The sequence below is a fragment of the Augochlora pura genome, chromosome 7, assembly GCF_028453695.1.
Source record: "Augochlora pura isolate Apur16 chromosome 7, APUR_v2.2.1, whole genome shotgun sequence".
Taxonomy (NCBI): domain Eukaryota; kingdom Metazoa; phylum Arthropoda; class Insecta; order Hymenoptera; family Halictidae; genus Augochlora; species Augochlora pura.
In genome coordinates this window covers 32,951,877-32,967,661 of record NC_135778.1, presented here as the reverse complement: position 1 = coordinate 32,967,661, position 15,785 = coordinate 32,951,877, and the positions used below count along the sequence as shown (strand labels likewise).

General features: G+C 47.0%; 3 protein-coding genes across 16 annotated transcripts in view; 2 read left to right on the top strand and 1 right to left on the bottom strand.

Annotated features, from left to right (window-relative positions):
* Positions 1 to 2,447: 2,447 nt before the first annotated feature.
* LOC144473281 (nuclear RNA export factor 1) lies at positions 2,448 to 4,039 on the top strand. Its single transcript, XM_078187030.1, has one exon. The coding sequence runs from the start codon at positions 2,448 to 2,450 to the stop codon at positions 4,026 to 4,028; it is 1,581 nt and encodes a 526-aa protein (XP_078043156.1). The 3' UTR covers positions 4,029 to 4,039.
* Positions 4,040 to 4,355: 316 nt separating this feature from the next.
* On the top strand, positions 4,356 to 5,894 carry Mrps22 (mitochondrial ribosomal protein S22). Its single transcript, XM_078187032.1, has 3 exons — positions 4,356 to 4,497; positions 4,606 to 5,075; positions 5,149 to 5,894. The coding sequence occupies exons 1-3, from the start codon at positions 4,407 to 4,409 to the stop codon at positions 5,647 to 5,649; spliced, it is 1,062 nt and encodes a 353-aa protein (XP_078043158.1). The 5' UTR covers positions 4,356 to 4,406; the 3' UTR covers positions 5,650 to 5,894.
* Positions 5,895 to 6,204: 310 nt separating this feature from the next.
* Positions 6,205 to 15,785, bottom strand: part of LOC144473278 (uncharacterized) — a 159,281-nt gene continuing 149,700 nt past the window's right edge. For 13 of the 14 annotated variants that reach the window (XM_078187014.1, XM_078187013.1, XM_078187009.1 and 10 more), the window contains one exon: positions 6,205 to 10,318. In XM_078187014.1, the coding sequence (XP_078043140.1) occupies positions 8,930 to 10,318 (1,389 nt within the window). In that variant the 3' untranslated portion in view covers positions 6,205 to 8,929. Of the gene's footprint in view, positions 10,319 to 11,513; positions 11,622 to 15,785 lie in introns of all 14 variants that reach the window. The other variant, XM_078187025.1, reaches the window with a different exon arrangement.

Genomic DNA, 15,785 nt, shown 5'->3' with positions numbered 1-15,785 from the left:
TGATTTAGGTTGGAAATGATTGAGGTGGGTGGAAAGAACAGATTCTGCTGTCTAGCCCCTTGCACTGTAATAACGAATCAGACTCGTGATACAGAGCAAGATCTACTAAATATGAACATTATTAATTTCTTCTACATCGAAATAAATATAAATTCTTCTCTTATCCAAGTCTAGAAACAAAAGTACATAACGACAATAAAAGAAACAAAAATTGTCTGGTTCTATTATTAGAAATATTAAGGACAAATAAGTGCTAATCAACGCAGCATAAAATGAGTCATAGTGCAAGGGGCTAGAATGAGGTATAATTCGTGGTACTATGAGTTTTCTTAATAAAGTTGTGGAGCTTTGAAAATTTATCGATGTTCGCTTTCGAATCCCTTAATTTGAGCGATGTTGGAACATCCTTTGATCGATCGATTGTAGATTCGTTTAAAAAAAATCGCACGGTGATTAGTTGGTGCTCGTTCGGAAGCGAAAACTTAGCGCTTTAAGATCGTTATAGTTTAAATTGCGAAAATAATATAAATATGGAATTTTTTAAAAGTCTGTAAAGATGAAAAGTCGTCAGAACGTGATCCTTGTTATTAAACTCAAAGTTGTTGCGATACATAGCAACGCTGTTATAAAATAATTTAGGTAGGTGGAAAGCACAGATTTTGCTCTTTAAAATGAGCTAAGATTCATTAACGTGCGATATGTCTTTATCAAGTTACAGAATTTCAAACGTTGCAGAATCTTCCATCTGCTATAAGTTCGAAAATCGAACCCCCCCGGTTTCAGCTCCATGCAACAGGTTTTTATTCGAAGAGCTACAACTTAACAACAAAAAATCGTAGCGTATTCCTTTTAGTCTCATTCAAAGACGCAAACTCTTCAAGATTATTATAGTTTTGCTCACCAAAAAAAAATATTTAAAACCTCAAGAGTATCACAAAGTTGAGAAATGATCAAGAAATGTCGATCGTTGCATAAATAAAGACCATTAGAAACATAATAACAATATTATAAAATATTTTATGCGGCTGAAAAGTTCAAATCCTGCCCTTTAAAACGAGCTACGGTGCACTGTCCTACGATCTTTTTTTCGCAAAGTTACAGAACTTTGAATGTCGACAAGTGTCGACTGCGTTGTTGCCACGTCCCCGTCAGGACAACGATAGAAGCTACGAGGACTAGCGCTGCACCCTCTCACGTTCGCGATGCAAATTCGAACGTCGACCGTATCAGGCCCACTTTGTTTCGATTGCGGGACGTATCTGCGGGCCCGATAACGAGGAGGTCCCCGCGTCTCCATTAGCATTTTTCCGTAGCGACGCGACGCCGTCTAAATCGCGCTCTTAACGTGGCAGCGCGTATCTGCTGGTCTCTTAGGGGTCACCGCATATGGTCTTGGCCATTACCGTGCAGCTGGTCTGGTGTCTTCCCCGGATTCGAGAAAAATCCGGCCGGCTGGTATATAACTAGCAGATCGTTCGACGGGGATTTTTCCTATTCCGGCGACGTGAAACGCGGAAGAGGATCGCCTAAGGCGCAACGTGCCGACGCACACACACGCCCGCCGATAGGGCTGGCATCATCGATACCCTGCGAACAGGACGAAATCATCGGCACAGGATCCGTACAGTCATTGTATCCTATAGTATTTTCTGTCGCGATTCTGGGCGGCTATAGAACCTCCTCATCGTTTGGTGTCGCGCTCAGTGTTAAATTCAAGAAATATAGGTCAACAGAAGTCCAGCAAAAAACGCGACGAAAGGTGCGACTTCATGTGTAATTTCATTTAGGTGGAGTCCGCTATCTATTTTTTATAGAATTGGTCATTCAGATCTTGAGACAAGGAATAGCATTTCATGTCTGTGTCACCGGGTTTTTATTCCACCATTTCGACCATCCGTGTCAGTAGCCTGACTCGGTCAACCCATCCTTAAAGCGACTTGCTGATCAGGTCACTTTTGGACCAAGACACGATCCACCGGGTTTATCGGAAGCACGGTGACCAATTTTAACGTTTCCTTCCGCTTTTTATACGGTCTGTGATATTTTTTTCAAGGGTTTTGCAACGTGTCGCACTCTGAGGAAGATGGGTTGAACGTAGACCTTCTTAGAAACCATAACTGTCGGTAAGTTGCCGATTGCTCCCATCAAAATTGATCTCGTTTGAAGCATTGGCTGGTAGATGACGCTGCCCAATATCAACAATGTCTTGTTGTAGAAGGACGAACGTATGCACCAATATTTTGAACAAACTAGAGGAAAGATGAGATATGCGTTTGGGAAGTAAACACTTCGAAAACAGGTAACATGATTAGTTTTATTATGATACTTTTAATTCATATTTTTTTTGGATGTGAGTGACCTAACCTAACTTCTGATTATATAAATATCACTACTTCTAGATGTTAGAGATTTTTTCATACGAAAGATTACTATATTAGTTTGCAAAGATGCAGCGGACAAACTTGCCCATCGTGCCCATGCAGCTGGACTCGTCCATAGCGATTAAGATCAGCATGGGTGGAGCTATGTTTCAAGAGAGGAACTTAATGGGCAGGTCAGATGTGTGGCACAAGGTCAAAATCTTGAAGGGCAAGAAATACGACAAGGAGATCGTGCTGAAGGCTATATTGAATGCCATAGAGCCAGCAGAGTTGGTGCCTGTTAAATACCAGACCATCGGCAAGGACACATACTTCCTGGCAAGGAACTGTGCGCACGCACTGGACAAATTATGCAAGACCAATTTAATAATAAAGAATCCTGAAGGGGATCCCTTGGTTTTAATAGTAACGCTCGGTTTTGCGTCAATCCACGACCTAAAAATCAACCTGCAGCCATTGTTATTAACAGGTCTGGCCAAGAAGTACGATCCTAACAGAAAGAGCCTAAACTTGGAACAATTCCACAAGGACCCAGACATGTCCAAGGCCATCTACTGCCCTCTGACCCAACAGAGAACGTTCAACCACGTGATGAAGCTTACAAAAACCGCGATCGCGACGGTCGAGGAGCTGAACCTCCAAAAAAACGAACTATTCAACTTAATCCCAATGGAGAGTTCCGGTTTGACTTCTATCAAGTACCTGGACCTGAGGCACAACAATCTCTACAGCATGGAGATGCTAGCTCCCCTGAAAAGTATGCCTATAACGAAATTATGGCTGGACGGGAATCCCCTCTGCGAAAACTACTCGAAGCCTAAACAGTACATCGACTCCGCTAAAAAATATTGCCCGCTTCTGGTCCAATTGGACGGAGTTTACGTGATGACCAACTCTCTGCCACTGACCTACACCAGATACTTGAAGAACGAAGCGAGGAGAGAACTGGTCACCAAATTCGTCAACCATTTCTTCAATCTATACGATCAGGGCGACAGAACAGTCTTGAGAGGACTCTATCACAAGAACGCGTTTTACTCGATGAGCTCGGGGATTCCCGGGCCCGTGGCGCACAAGAAGAGCCTGGCGCAGTTCACCGCTTGCAGGAACCTAACCAAATCAGGAGACCCTAACAAGAAGAGACAGCATCTGTACTACGGCCCGGATAATATTTTAGGCGGACTGAAGAGACTGCCGAAGTCCTACCACGACAAGGGCTCGTTCGTCTGCGACCTGATCTTCGACGATGGAATGTGCCTCTCCATTTCCGTCGGTGGTATCTTCAAGGTTATTTTCAAGAACAGCGCCTCGCACGTCCTGGCGTTCAATAGGACCTTCGTCCTTCTGGCTGGCTCGGATAACGAATACAATATTCTTAACGACCAGTATTTCGTGGAGCTGCCCGTCCGGGAAATACTGCCCGCCAACATCGACTCAAAGATCTCCTATGACGATATCGTGCCAACATGCTTCAGCGAATCTGAAAAAAAGGAAATGTTCAATAAATTTATCGAGATCACTAAGCTGAACGACGAATGGAGCAAAACGTATCTGGAAGAGTGCAAGTGGAACCTGAGGCAGGCCGTTATGAATTTTGTAAAAGACTACAAATCCTCGGCCGTTCCCGTGGACGCGTTCTCGCGATAGTATTATTGTTTTTTATAAGAGAAATTTCTCGATCGGACAATTCGCAAAATTTTCATCTTTCTGTCGCCGAATTTCTTTCTCCCTTCAAGTTATGAAATGAAGTCGAACGAAACGGAATTTCGGGATTTAAGTTCATTGCAGTCCGAGTCCTTTTAAGTTTAAGTCTCCGTAGTTTCGTAATTTGTCGAATATCTGTGATGAGAGGTCGTTTTCGCACACCGGACTGACGAAAGTCTTGCGTATAAATGTATTTTCGATGATTGTAATAAAGTATAAAAAACTATTTGATCTAATAGACTAGCAGAGGTCGCAGCAGTGCAATTCCATCCATTCCAGAGTCGCGTGTGCGGTTAGGTTTTCGTAAACATTGGCAAAACAATGATCACGCGAACGAGGTTGCTTTTGGAGAAGTTTTACAAACAATCTACTTCGATATGCCGGTTCTCTTCGACAGTCATCGAAGCCGAACGTGAGTTGAAACAATATTCTTCTCAGTTGTTACTTCGATTTTACTGCGTGTGTAGGTTATGTTCCCTGAATGTGATTTACTAATTCAAAAACAATTTTTCTTTTGCAGAGGCGAGGGATCCCAAGAATTTCTTTTTTAACTCGCACGTTCGGTTGTTGTTGAAGACGTTGACGCGTGCCGATTATGAGAAAATCTTCCAACCGCGCAAAGAGGGAAAGCCATTGACAAATCCAGTTATAAAATTTTTAACTGCGGAACAGCTTAACGAATATCAACTGCAAACGGATAAAAAAGCGTACGTACGACTGCAAATGCCGCCTGTGGTGAAAGCGCGAGAGGACGCTCTGAACGTGATATCAGAAGATCCTACGTTAAAGGGGTTCACCACTGCTAAACATGTGGTCACCGATATCAGTTTTGGTGTTAGCAATAAAGACAGGCTCATAGTTGTTCGAGAACCGGATGGCAGGCTACGACACGCGTTCAGGGCAGAAAGGGATCGAATGAATCAGGTGTACTTCCCCGTGGTTGGCAAGGAGTTGGAAACACCTAAAATGTTTTTCGATGAACACTTTACAGTAAGCGCAACAATGATCTGGCATTAGATAGTTCACGCAAGATATTATGTTGAAACGATTCGTTTTATTTCAGAGTTTACTGGACAGAGAGGAGTACGTGTTCATCTTGGACCGTGCCTGCATACAGTTCGAGCCCGACGATCCCGAGTATCATAGAATCACGAAAGCGGTTTACGAAGATGTGAACTCGAAGAGAAAGTTCGATATAGTGCGATCCACCCGACACTTTGGTCCGCTAGCGTTTCATTTGGCTTGGGTAAAGAATATTGAGAATTTGCTAGTCGACGTGATTCAAAGCCAGAAGATAGACGAGGCCGTGGCTCTCATAAAACTCTACCACGTTCTTCATCCGCACGCTATGTCCGCCTCAACCGCGCCATTTCAAGACGACATAACGTTGATCAAGTCGTACGCCAAGCTCGAGTCGCCGAGGAGACGCGACATAGACCACGCGTTGTTAAAATACGAGAGACTGCAAAAGGGGATACAGGAATTAGAAGCCAGCAATAAGAATATGCAAAATCTAGTAGACGACGAGGAAGTTAGCCCGGACGAACCGAAACAAGATCAGTAATTGTCCGAATAAACTTTTACATATTTAAAGAAATTTTTTAAAAATATATAAATATTGTTGATGCTGTAGTAATCGTTTTGTCGATTTTATCCCGAATTTACTTTCCACCCGCCGTGCTTCCTGACAGTTTTTATAAAAGAATTAATTTTTCCACATTATAAACGAAACATGTATATTTTTATGATTAATTAAGATTTAATTAGCATAAGAAAAGCTCTTGGATTTTTATAATACAGACGTTTCAAGTTAAATAATCGTCACGTTTCTTAAAATAATATTAAATTATAATAATTTAAATGAACCTGTAGATACTACAATTAACTAGATTGTGTTCTAGAAAATTAATGTTATTATACAAAAAGGCCTGTAGAACAATCTTTACTAGTAGTTTGTTTTCTGCCGCTGCTTGAATAATAAATAAATTTATATGGTATTAAATCTATTAATATGATATAGTAAGTAAACATTTATGTACCTTTCGAATGATTAACAATCCCTAAATTGTCAGGTGAAATTGTTTCCTTGGAGTGAAAAAATGGTGATTGCTGGAGTCGGTTCGGTGATTATTTAATCGATTATTTTATTACGTGATAGTACTTACAAACATTTACAAATGTAACAAGTCAATTCGATTTGGCGTACAGGATCGTCGGGAAACATTAGATATCGATAATATCGGCTAATGTTACGGATGAAATTAAATTGGTACTCGGGTCGTCCCGCTCTGCGTCGGTTTCTCTCGCGAGAGAAAACTTGTTGCTCGGTGGGCGGATGAGTGAGTAGTTGTGGGGGTGGGTGGGAGGGGCCAGGGGCGTGGCGAGTTCAAGGGTGGTTGACCTTGAGGCGAGGAATTGAAGCTGGAGAAACGCAGTCCCTCAAAGAATATGTATACATATATACGTATAAATAAAATGTTGACCAATGAGAAGCGAGGATGAAGTAATCGATAACAAGAATGAACAATGGGGACAGGATCGTCGAAGAATGAAAACAAGCACGAGAGAATTGGGGATGCATCGGTAGAAAGCAGCTTTGTACAAATGCAATGACGGCTGAAGATTGCGTGTGTGTAAGTACCTACTATCCGTGAATGGAACAATATACAGGTCCGATCGCGACAGCACGACCGGAACAAGACTGTGCTCTCGTTTTTGTCGGAAAAATGGATGCTGGGGGAGGGGGTGTAACGGGGCGGTTCGGGGGAGGTAGGTAGGGATCGTCTATCGCGTCTTGTCTCGTTTAAAACACACACTCGCTGGAACAGAATTGAAACTGCGATCGATGATCCTCGTTATTATCCATATGCTTACGCGTATTTATTACTCTTATCGTTAAATATTTAATTATTACTTCCATATAGATGTGTTTTCCTGGCTGTTTACGTAGAAAATAAATGAGAGCACGATCACTCGCAAGTGTAGCAAGACGAAACCTGACTAATCCACTATGTTAAAGTTGCCGAATACGGCAATCAAAGAAGGCGCTGGGGTGGGATCGGGGTGGGGCACATGAGTGGCGTAATGGCGCACGATTGGAAATAACGTAACCGGTAAACGAACGGGTGTTTTGAGGCAAGCACTGAGTCGAATCTATAGGCTATTAGGCCTCTCGAAGCAAAAGTATGCGTGTATCGATTATATAGGTATATCTCGGATGTCTGTCGAGCGTCGGGAACACACCCTTCTTCCCCGATTTCTTCACTTTCCTTCCATTATTTCTTTTTTTATCGTTCTCCGTCGAGACTGAAACGCCTTCCTAAGCGAAGAGAAACGTTGTTCGACGAGATCTGTTGAATGTATAACATCGGACAAATCGTAAAGGGAAGAATTTCTAATCGAAACAAATCCACTAACCGGTGTAAACTCGAATGAAACGTCGGTAACGTAAGAACAGATCGTCTTCTCGAATCGGTTTCCCGGGCTCGCTCGGGACGGGCCACATGTCGCGCCCACCGTTCTCGCTCGGCCAATCGCCGGCCTGTTCACCACACGAAACAGGATCGAAGGGTGAACTATCGACGAGCTGATGCGATCCATGCGAATCAATTAATCGGCTAAGTGTAATTAGGAATGAATCTTGTGTAGCGTAGAAAGCGGCGGGCCGTTCGTCGACTCGGCTCCGCCCATCGACACGATCTTGAAACGGTGCACGCCCACGCGGAGCATCTATCGAAGCGAGTCGCGATGCTCGCCGCGTTTCGACCGGTAAATATTGAGCAATGTTCCTTTCAATCTTTGCCTCTGTCCGTCGAATAAATTCATCGATCCTCGGGATCTTCGCCCTCAGTCCTCATCGACCACGCACCCTCGCATTTGCCAATTCAACTGCCGACCCTAACCACCGCTTTCGCCCGACTTTCTCTCGATCACCGCCACCTTCCCGTCGATTACTAGAAAATGGAGAACGGTGCTCGAACGAGGATTGCGCAGAACAGGGTGGAAATCGTTTTCGATACGAACGAATGCATAATCTACGTGAACGAAATAAACGTTAAACGACGGTAATGTCCTCCTTGCCAAATGATTCTCACCCAGTCCAGCGCAATTTACATGATTCGATGTGTCTCAATAGTCTACCCTATCTTAAATACTCGTTTAAATATAAATTTTCTCCCGTCGTATATGTATCGTAGGATATAGCGCGCACTCCGACAGCGTGTGCGCGCGCGCTTTCGATGGGTCGATTAAAAAAAATGCGAGGGCGACGTGAGTCGAGGGGTGCCGTTGTTTCCATCGATAATTTTTGGCACAGTCGTTGCGAAAGGGGTCGCTCGAGCCTTCGGAGAAGCCGCTCGAGCCTCGCGGACATCGGAATCACCCGAAACTCGGCCGAGGAATCAACGCTGCGATTACACGCGTCTCCGGACACATCCCGTTTTTACGATTATTAATACTATTACCGTTTAATTATGATATTCGATATTATAAATTACGCGTGACTCGCTCTAAACATTCTCTACGCAGTACTCCCTACTTTCCCGCCGATCGTTCCGATCCCGGAACGGTTCGCAGACCGTCTACAGTTGACAGAGACTGACCCGTCGAATTCGATTCTCCTAATACTGAAAAGCGTCCTGTGTGTGTCAGTGTGTGTGGTCGTACGTTTCAAATGATAAACGAGTGCGCGCGGGGCCTCACCCCGCGCCGGGAACCCCGCCGAATGGCAAACGGGCGGTGGCCCGGTCGGCCAGGGGGGGCCGACCGTTCGACGCCGGTGGGCGGGGTTAACTCGCAAGCACGGCCTCGGCGGTGATCTTGATCAAGGAGGACCGACCTCTCGGTCACAGAATATCGGTCTCGTAGATTTTGCTGGTGGTCGTGGTGGTGGTCGCGTTCGGCGCGACGGTCGACACGGCGTTGACGGTAGTCGCCACTGCGCCAGCCGCTTGGTCGTTGGACTCGGTGCAAACGACGGCGTTGCTGGGCCCGTTTCCTGGCCCGATGGAGATCGAGTTGCCGATCGTCTTCACCGCTTCCTGCTCACCGTTGTTCTCCTCCGGTCGCGAAAGCTGTTGCCCGTCCACGGAGGACACCTGAGAAATTGACGGTTTGCCGGTCAGGCTGGTCAGCGAGCCCGAACTGGCGGTGCTGAGGCCCAGACCCATTTTGGCAAGCAGGTTGCTCTCGGAGCCGGTCTTCTTGAGGAGGTCGGGCGGGGCCGGTGGGACGGCCGCCAGACCAGCTGTGTTCCTCTGGAGCTGTTGTAGCCGCGCGTACTGTTCCTGCAACGCCTTCTGCTTGCGCAGCAGCTCCTGGTGGCGCTGCTCCAGCTGCTCCTGTCTACCCTTCCGGCTCTGCATCCCCTCCTGCGAGTTCACGCTCTCGCAGGAGCTCGAGTTGCTGGCGGACAGCACCGCGGACGACTGGGAGGAGGAGGAGTTGTGGAGACCGGGCTCCAGAGATGTCGTCACGTTGTTCGTCGCCTCTGCTGGCAGCGCCATGGGCGGCTTGCCCTCTTTCGGCAGGGTGCCACGGGCTGGCGGCCTGCGAAGGGTGGAATTGCCGGTCTGGAGGTTGCAGGCGTGGTTCCTGGGCGGCAATTGGGGACTGGTGGGGCTGGCCAATGGGGATCTGGAGCTGGTGCGCGGCGGAGGAGGGGGCGGCACCCGTCTGGCGGTGGCCAACTGCAACAGCTCGGCGTTCCTCTCGGGAACCGGCGGCTTCTGCCCCGGCACGAAGCCCTGCGGTAACAGCGGCAGGCTCGGCTGGTCCTGCAGGGACACCTGCAGTCTTGCTATCGGCGGCGAGGTGTCCGTGTCCGAACTAGATGGGTAGGAATGCAATCTCCTGAGGGTGCCGCCGGGGGCTTGGGCCCCAGCCACGCTCACCACGGCCCCGCTAACGGCCAGGATACCGCTGGACGAGTCCACGCTGCCCTTTCGCCCGATCTCCGAGATGCACGGCGCTCGTCCAGGTGTTCCGGTGACCGGCGGAATGGCGGCTTCTCTGCTGCCCGACCTGCCCATCTCCGACAGGATAGACGACGAACCGGACACGTGGCCCAGCTGAGAACTCGGCCTCGAGAAGGTCTGCAGCTCGTCTAACAGAGCGTCGAGTGCGTTCTCCGGACGCTGCTGATGGGTGGTGGGTGGCTCGTGAGGGTGGGACCCTCCCCCGATGACGCTCGCTGACCCCACGACAGTGCGTTCCGCTGGCACAGGGGCAGGTGCCTGTTTAGGACATGGTTGTAAGGTTACGTAGGACTCCCGTTGGTGCGGGTGGTGTTATCCGGGCGGCAGTGGTTGGGCAAGTATCTGGCTGGGTTGCCACGTTTACGACGGTGGCCGGAGCCACGGTGCTCGATGGGTGCGAAAATAGAGGACGTGGAAAGGTGCAGACACCGGAGCGAATTGTTCGTGGGTTCTTAAGATGTGAGAGTGAGCCTAGTGGCTGACAGTGGTGCGGACGTGACAATCCAGCGTTAGAAGTTGCTACCGTTGCCGCCCGTGCGTGCGGGCATGGCGCCGATGAATCCTCGAGGCCTCGTCAGAAGATTTCTGCGCGAGAGGGTCTTCTGACGAGCGGCACTCGTTCCAAAAGCAGTGCATCGAGGCGTCGCCGGTTGTTCGTCGTCCCTGCCGGCACCATGGACACGCCCATGGGCGTGGCTCGCGCGACTGGTGTCGCGACGGTTTGTCGTTTACCGGCGGTCTCGATGAACAGACCGCGAGCCCTTGTCGGTGACTTATCGTCTACGTCATGCTGATAATAGTAGAATGTGCGCGAATGTGTTCCATGCAAAGATGCCGGTGAGACAATAATAATGGTGAGCGGGGCTAGAGCGTGAGGGCGTGAGAAACAAAACGAGAAGAAAGGCGAAGAAACAAAAATGATAAAACATGATTCGAACACAATTAATCGAGAAGAGAACGTTGATCATTGTGCAGGGTGTCCTAAGAGGAAACTGGTCAATCACACTCGACACCCATATCTGTGAGAGGAAGGTGAATACAATCTGTACAGTAATTATCATCGATTATTAACATTTAATAAATGAAAGACAAAACAGTCACGGATCGAGAGACCGCGGAACGGAAACACCGATAATGCTTACAGTCTATTCCCAGAACACGTCTTGCCGACGGTGCTGGCTCGTTGCTTTCCTCCCGGGACACCCGGTACATCATAAACCCGTGGCGCGCGGATATAATAACGACACGATCGAGCGGAAAAGAATCAATGGTCTGCGAGAGATCAACATGAGACAGAGAGGCGAGAGATATACAACAAATGAGACGAGACGATTGAAACGAGAGAAAACGGAAGAGACGAACGAAAAGAAACAACATAAAGGTAAACCAAAAAAAAAAAATGAAAAAAAAACAAAAAAAAGATACGTATGCATTATTTCCGTTAGATAGTTACCTGCGGTCGGGTGTTATGCGTTTTGTGCGTGCGTTGTGCGTGTTACAAGTCAGTACTCGTTTGGGGCTCTTTTACGTTTGGCATCGATTGCTGTCCGGTATTAGTCAACTTAAAAAAAGAAACAGAGAAACGGAAAATCAAAAATCCAAAAATCAACAGATGGCCGTGAATTCAGTCGCGTGCACACTCGACTGTTGCCGATACGGTCGGTACGCTCTAATCATTAGTTAACCATTAATAATCCTCTTTTTGTCAGTGTCCAATCGTGACGTAACAGAACCAACGGGGAAGCCGTATTTATAGGACGGGGCTGTGGGGGACGGTGGTTCGAGGGGGTGGGAGATCGGGGCTAGCGTCGTCGGGCGTCGAGGAAACGGGGAACGGACCCTGTCGGCTGTTTCGTCGACACCCGAAAGATGGACGCGCGGACCAAGCTCGAGAGTAAAACGGCACATGCAGAATACGCTACAATACGTGCTCAGAACCTTTTCGCAACTACGTATACACACAGTATTTTTCTCTTTAAATACACACACACACACACACATGCCGCATGCTTGCCGTATATACACGGAGGGGTCATGCTCTGAGTATAGACTTGCGAGTAAACAGAATTGTGAAAAGTGGCCAATCGTCAATCAAAAATACACAGTCGAAACCTTCGGTCCAATCCTTATAGTAAGGCAGTATATACATATGTATACATAGACGGACTCGAGAGTCGAATAGCTGCGTATGTGTACGTTACGATACGCTTCTATCGTGTCCTTGGTGGCGTTCTCGCGATCACCGCGCGAACATTTACTTTTCATATATCAAGCTCGTCCACCAAGAACACCTGTACATATGGGCGGGGCGATCGAAGCGGGTGGCAACCCTGTGGGTGTTTCCCGTTTCGTCGGGCGCGGTATCGTTTCGAGGATTTGTCTATCGCCGACAGAGCCGCGCGACGCTTCGTATAGGGTATGCTTGAAAGCCTCCGTGGCTTCCGGAGTCACGTGAACAGACGACCTACGTGAAAGATACGTTAAAAAAACTATGGAAATATTGCTGGTCGGGGTTGCACTCTCGGTAAAGACTGATATTATGATGCTGAGGAGTGTTCGGAGGGTGCACAAAAAAAAAACGAGTAAGAAAACAAGACTGCACGTTCCATGGATGGGTAAAGAAAACGTGGCGATGAGTGAAGAAAAATAATGATGATAAGTAGATCATCCCCCCCCCCCCCCCCCCCCCCCCCGTCCCCATGCAAGTCAAACAGTATCCCTCTTGTTTCGTTCGAAAGCCACAGAGACTTTCAGACACCCGTTTCGGATGCCCCACTCTGTACATACGATATACAGAGAGAGAGAGAGAGAGAGAGAGAGAGAACGAGAAAAAAGTGAGAAAGAGAGAAAGAAAGACAGAGATATAGAGAGATAGAAAGACAGAGTTATAGAGAACAGAGAGAGAAAGAAATGAATGAAAGAGAGAGAAAATGAAAGACAAAGAGATAGAGAGAGACAGAGAGAGAGATAAAGAGAGGGTAGGGAAAGAAAATAGAGCAGGGCCGTGTATACGAAATCTGTGTATCGTACAAAGTATCGATGGATGGGACGAGATGGCGAATGAAAGTTTGATGGCGAGAAAGCGAGGTGGTGGGGGTGCGAGATCGATTCGGCGGTGGATGATTGAACTGGCGGCCGAGCAGAGCGAAGTAAGCACAGTGCTGGGGGGTTTGAAGTTCGTATGAGAGCGCGGGAGATTTGAATGACGTATGAGTATCTTCACGAAGAGAGACTTTCCTGCGTCAAATGTTCGAGTTTTGGTGGCACGTGATGTGCCGGTCGTATTTACGTATATATTTATATATACATGTACGTTTCAATCGTTTCTTCAGTTCTGGGCCAGGCTGATCGGTTAGGAAATTTTGTTGGCACATTTTATTTTTGTCTGAGCAAAAGAACCGGGCTCAGTGTGTTTCTCACCCTGTTTGTACGGCGAGCAGAGGAAAGTCACGATTGATCGGTAGCCCGATCAGTATGGTTTCCTCCGGAGGTGTCTAGCTCTAGTTTCCTCGAATGTTTCTTTCTCTTCTCTCCCCGTAAATCGACTGATGACGGTGCTGGGGGGTTAATGATGGCTTGAGATGAGGGTTGGAGGTGAGGTGGTACAGCGCTCTCGACGACGATCACGTGCAATTTCGTCGCCGTGGTCTCAATAATCCGGGGGGAAATCCAATGTAAACCTTGTGTGTACGAGAAACAAAGACGGGGCGTGGTTTCGGGGCTGGGGTGGGGCGTGGGCGGTTCGTGGGCGAGCGCGTGGGCGTGGGCGTGGGGTCTGCTTGTTACACCTTACTATAAGAAGTGGATTGGAACGAGCGGTTCTATTTGTCTTTTCGTTCGAGCTCCTCGCGCAGGGCTACCAACCCAATCCTTTCATTTTTTGCGATAACCAAAGATTAAAGAAAGACAGAGTTTGAAGGACCAGTGTTAAATCAAACAGAAATCCCGCAGTTATAAGTGAGGAAGACAGGCCAAGAGAGAGAGAGAGAGAGAGAGAGAGAGAGAGAGAGAGAGGGGGGAAGAGAGACAGAAAGAGAGTTAGAGAGAGAGGAAGGGAGACAGAAAGAGAGTTAGAGAAAGAGAGAGAGAGCGCAGCGCGTAGAACAGAGGCGGAGACTTCCGGTTGGCACGCGCGTGTAGCTTCGGACACATCTCGGAAGCGGTCAGGTTGGTAGCGAGGACAGAACGATCAAGCTCTAAGTTTGATGCAGAACAACGTAAATCTGAGAACGACCGGTCGCGAGGCGCGATATATAGTGTTCAGCGGTTACGAGTCGGCGCGCGAGAGTCCTCGGACGTAAGCGCGGGAAAATTTAATTTTCCGGGATAAGCTCGAGAGTAAGGTGTAGACGACAGGTGGAATGATATAGTGTAAATGTATCACGACGGCGGAGGCTCGAAGAATTCTGGCGGGCGTGTGAATAATCTGCCTGTTCTACAATCTGTTTAAACACTACGTAGTTCTCAGATATAATTTGCGCCGGAATACTTCGATAATCGCTAAGGATAAACAGCTATAAACAGTATGATGATTTGTGCGGCAGACATTATACCGACAAAAAAATATATATAATATATATATATAATCATGTGTATGTGTGAGTGTGCGTGTAAGTGTCTGTATATGTGTGCGTATGGTGTGGGCTTATGGGCGAATATATATATAAATATTTATATATATATATGTATATATATGTAATATATAAAATAGTACAGAATAATAATAATAATGATAATATAAGAGTAATGGTAATAAGTAGAAGTATTAATAATAATAATAATAATAATAATAATGATAATAATAATAATTAATAATTTATAAATATGAATCAGTAAAAAATTACTCGTGACTGGTCTGTATGGCCTCCTTGAAGTTAGTACTCCACTTCCAGCCATACTAAAAAATTAATATCACTTTTTCACTATTCTGTAGCCTGTAACCTACGCTTATAGGTTTTCATTAAAAAGGAAAAAGAGAGAGAGAGAGAGATAATATATATATATATAAAATATATAGAGAAGCATATGTACAGGGTGTCACACACGATCGGTGATGCGACACGAGAGAGTAAAATTCTACACGAGAAACCGGACCGATACTTTTGTAGACCGGACTTTTTCCGGAACGGACGCTTCGTTGCGGAGAAACTCGTGGTTGGACGTAGGCGTGAGTACGCTTTGAGCGGGGCGGAATCTAGAGCTAGGTGGTCGTGTCGTACGATGGTCGCAGCCCGGATTTCCCCGGAGCGGAGCGTCGTAGCGAAAAAATTCTCTCTACGCTTTATCCGCCGAGTGTTTTCGCGTAGAATCGTATCGTAGATCGCTGGACACTCTGCAGACAATATCCTTGGCAAGTTCTAAAATTCTCAGGCGTGACCCGCGTCGCTTGCGATTGATTCCCCGTGCACAGTATAATCTCTCCTCTAATGTAAAACGATTCGGAATCCGGGATCGGAACCTCTCGCTTCGCTCGTAATATTATCATCGGAAAACAGAGAGTGAGAGAGAGAGAGAGAGAGAGAGAGAGAGAAAGAGAGAGAGAGAGAGAGAGAGAGAGAGTGAGTGAGTGACAGAGAAAAGAGAGAGACAGAGATTGTGAAAAACAGAGAGCAGGGGAAAGAGACAAAGAGCGAGAGACCCTCTGGCGAGCAAGCAAAACGGAAGAGAGGGAATCAAAACCGAGACTCTCTCGTCGCGAGCGCAGCTTCTCTCGTTCTTCTTACGC

Excerpts from the sequence above, each read along its gene's own strand:
- LOC144473281 (XM_078187030.1), top strand. The coding sequence starts at position 2,448 with ATGCAGCGGACAAACTTGCCCATCGTGCCCATGCAGCTGGACTCGTCC.
- Mrps22 (XM_078187032.1), top strand. The coding sequence starts at position 4,407 with ATGATCACGCGAACGAGGTTGCTTTTGGAGAAGTTTTACAAACAATCT. Across the intron at positions 4,498-4,605 it reads GACAGTCATCGAAGCCGAAC|AGGCGAGGGATCCCAAGAAT; the intron begins GTGAGTTGAAAC and ends TTTCTTTTGCAG. Across the intron at positions 5,076-5,148 it reads TTTTCGATGAACACTTTACA|AGTTTACTGGACAGAGAGGA; the intron begins GTAAGCGCAACA and ends GTTTTATTTCAG.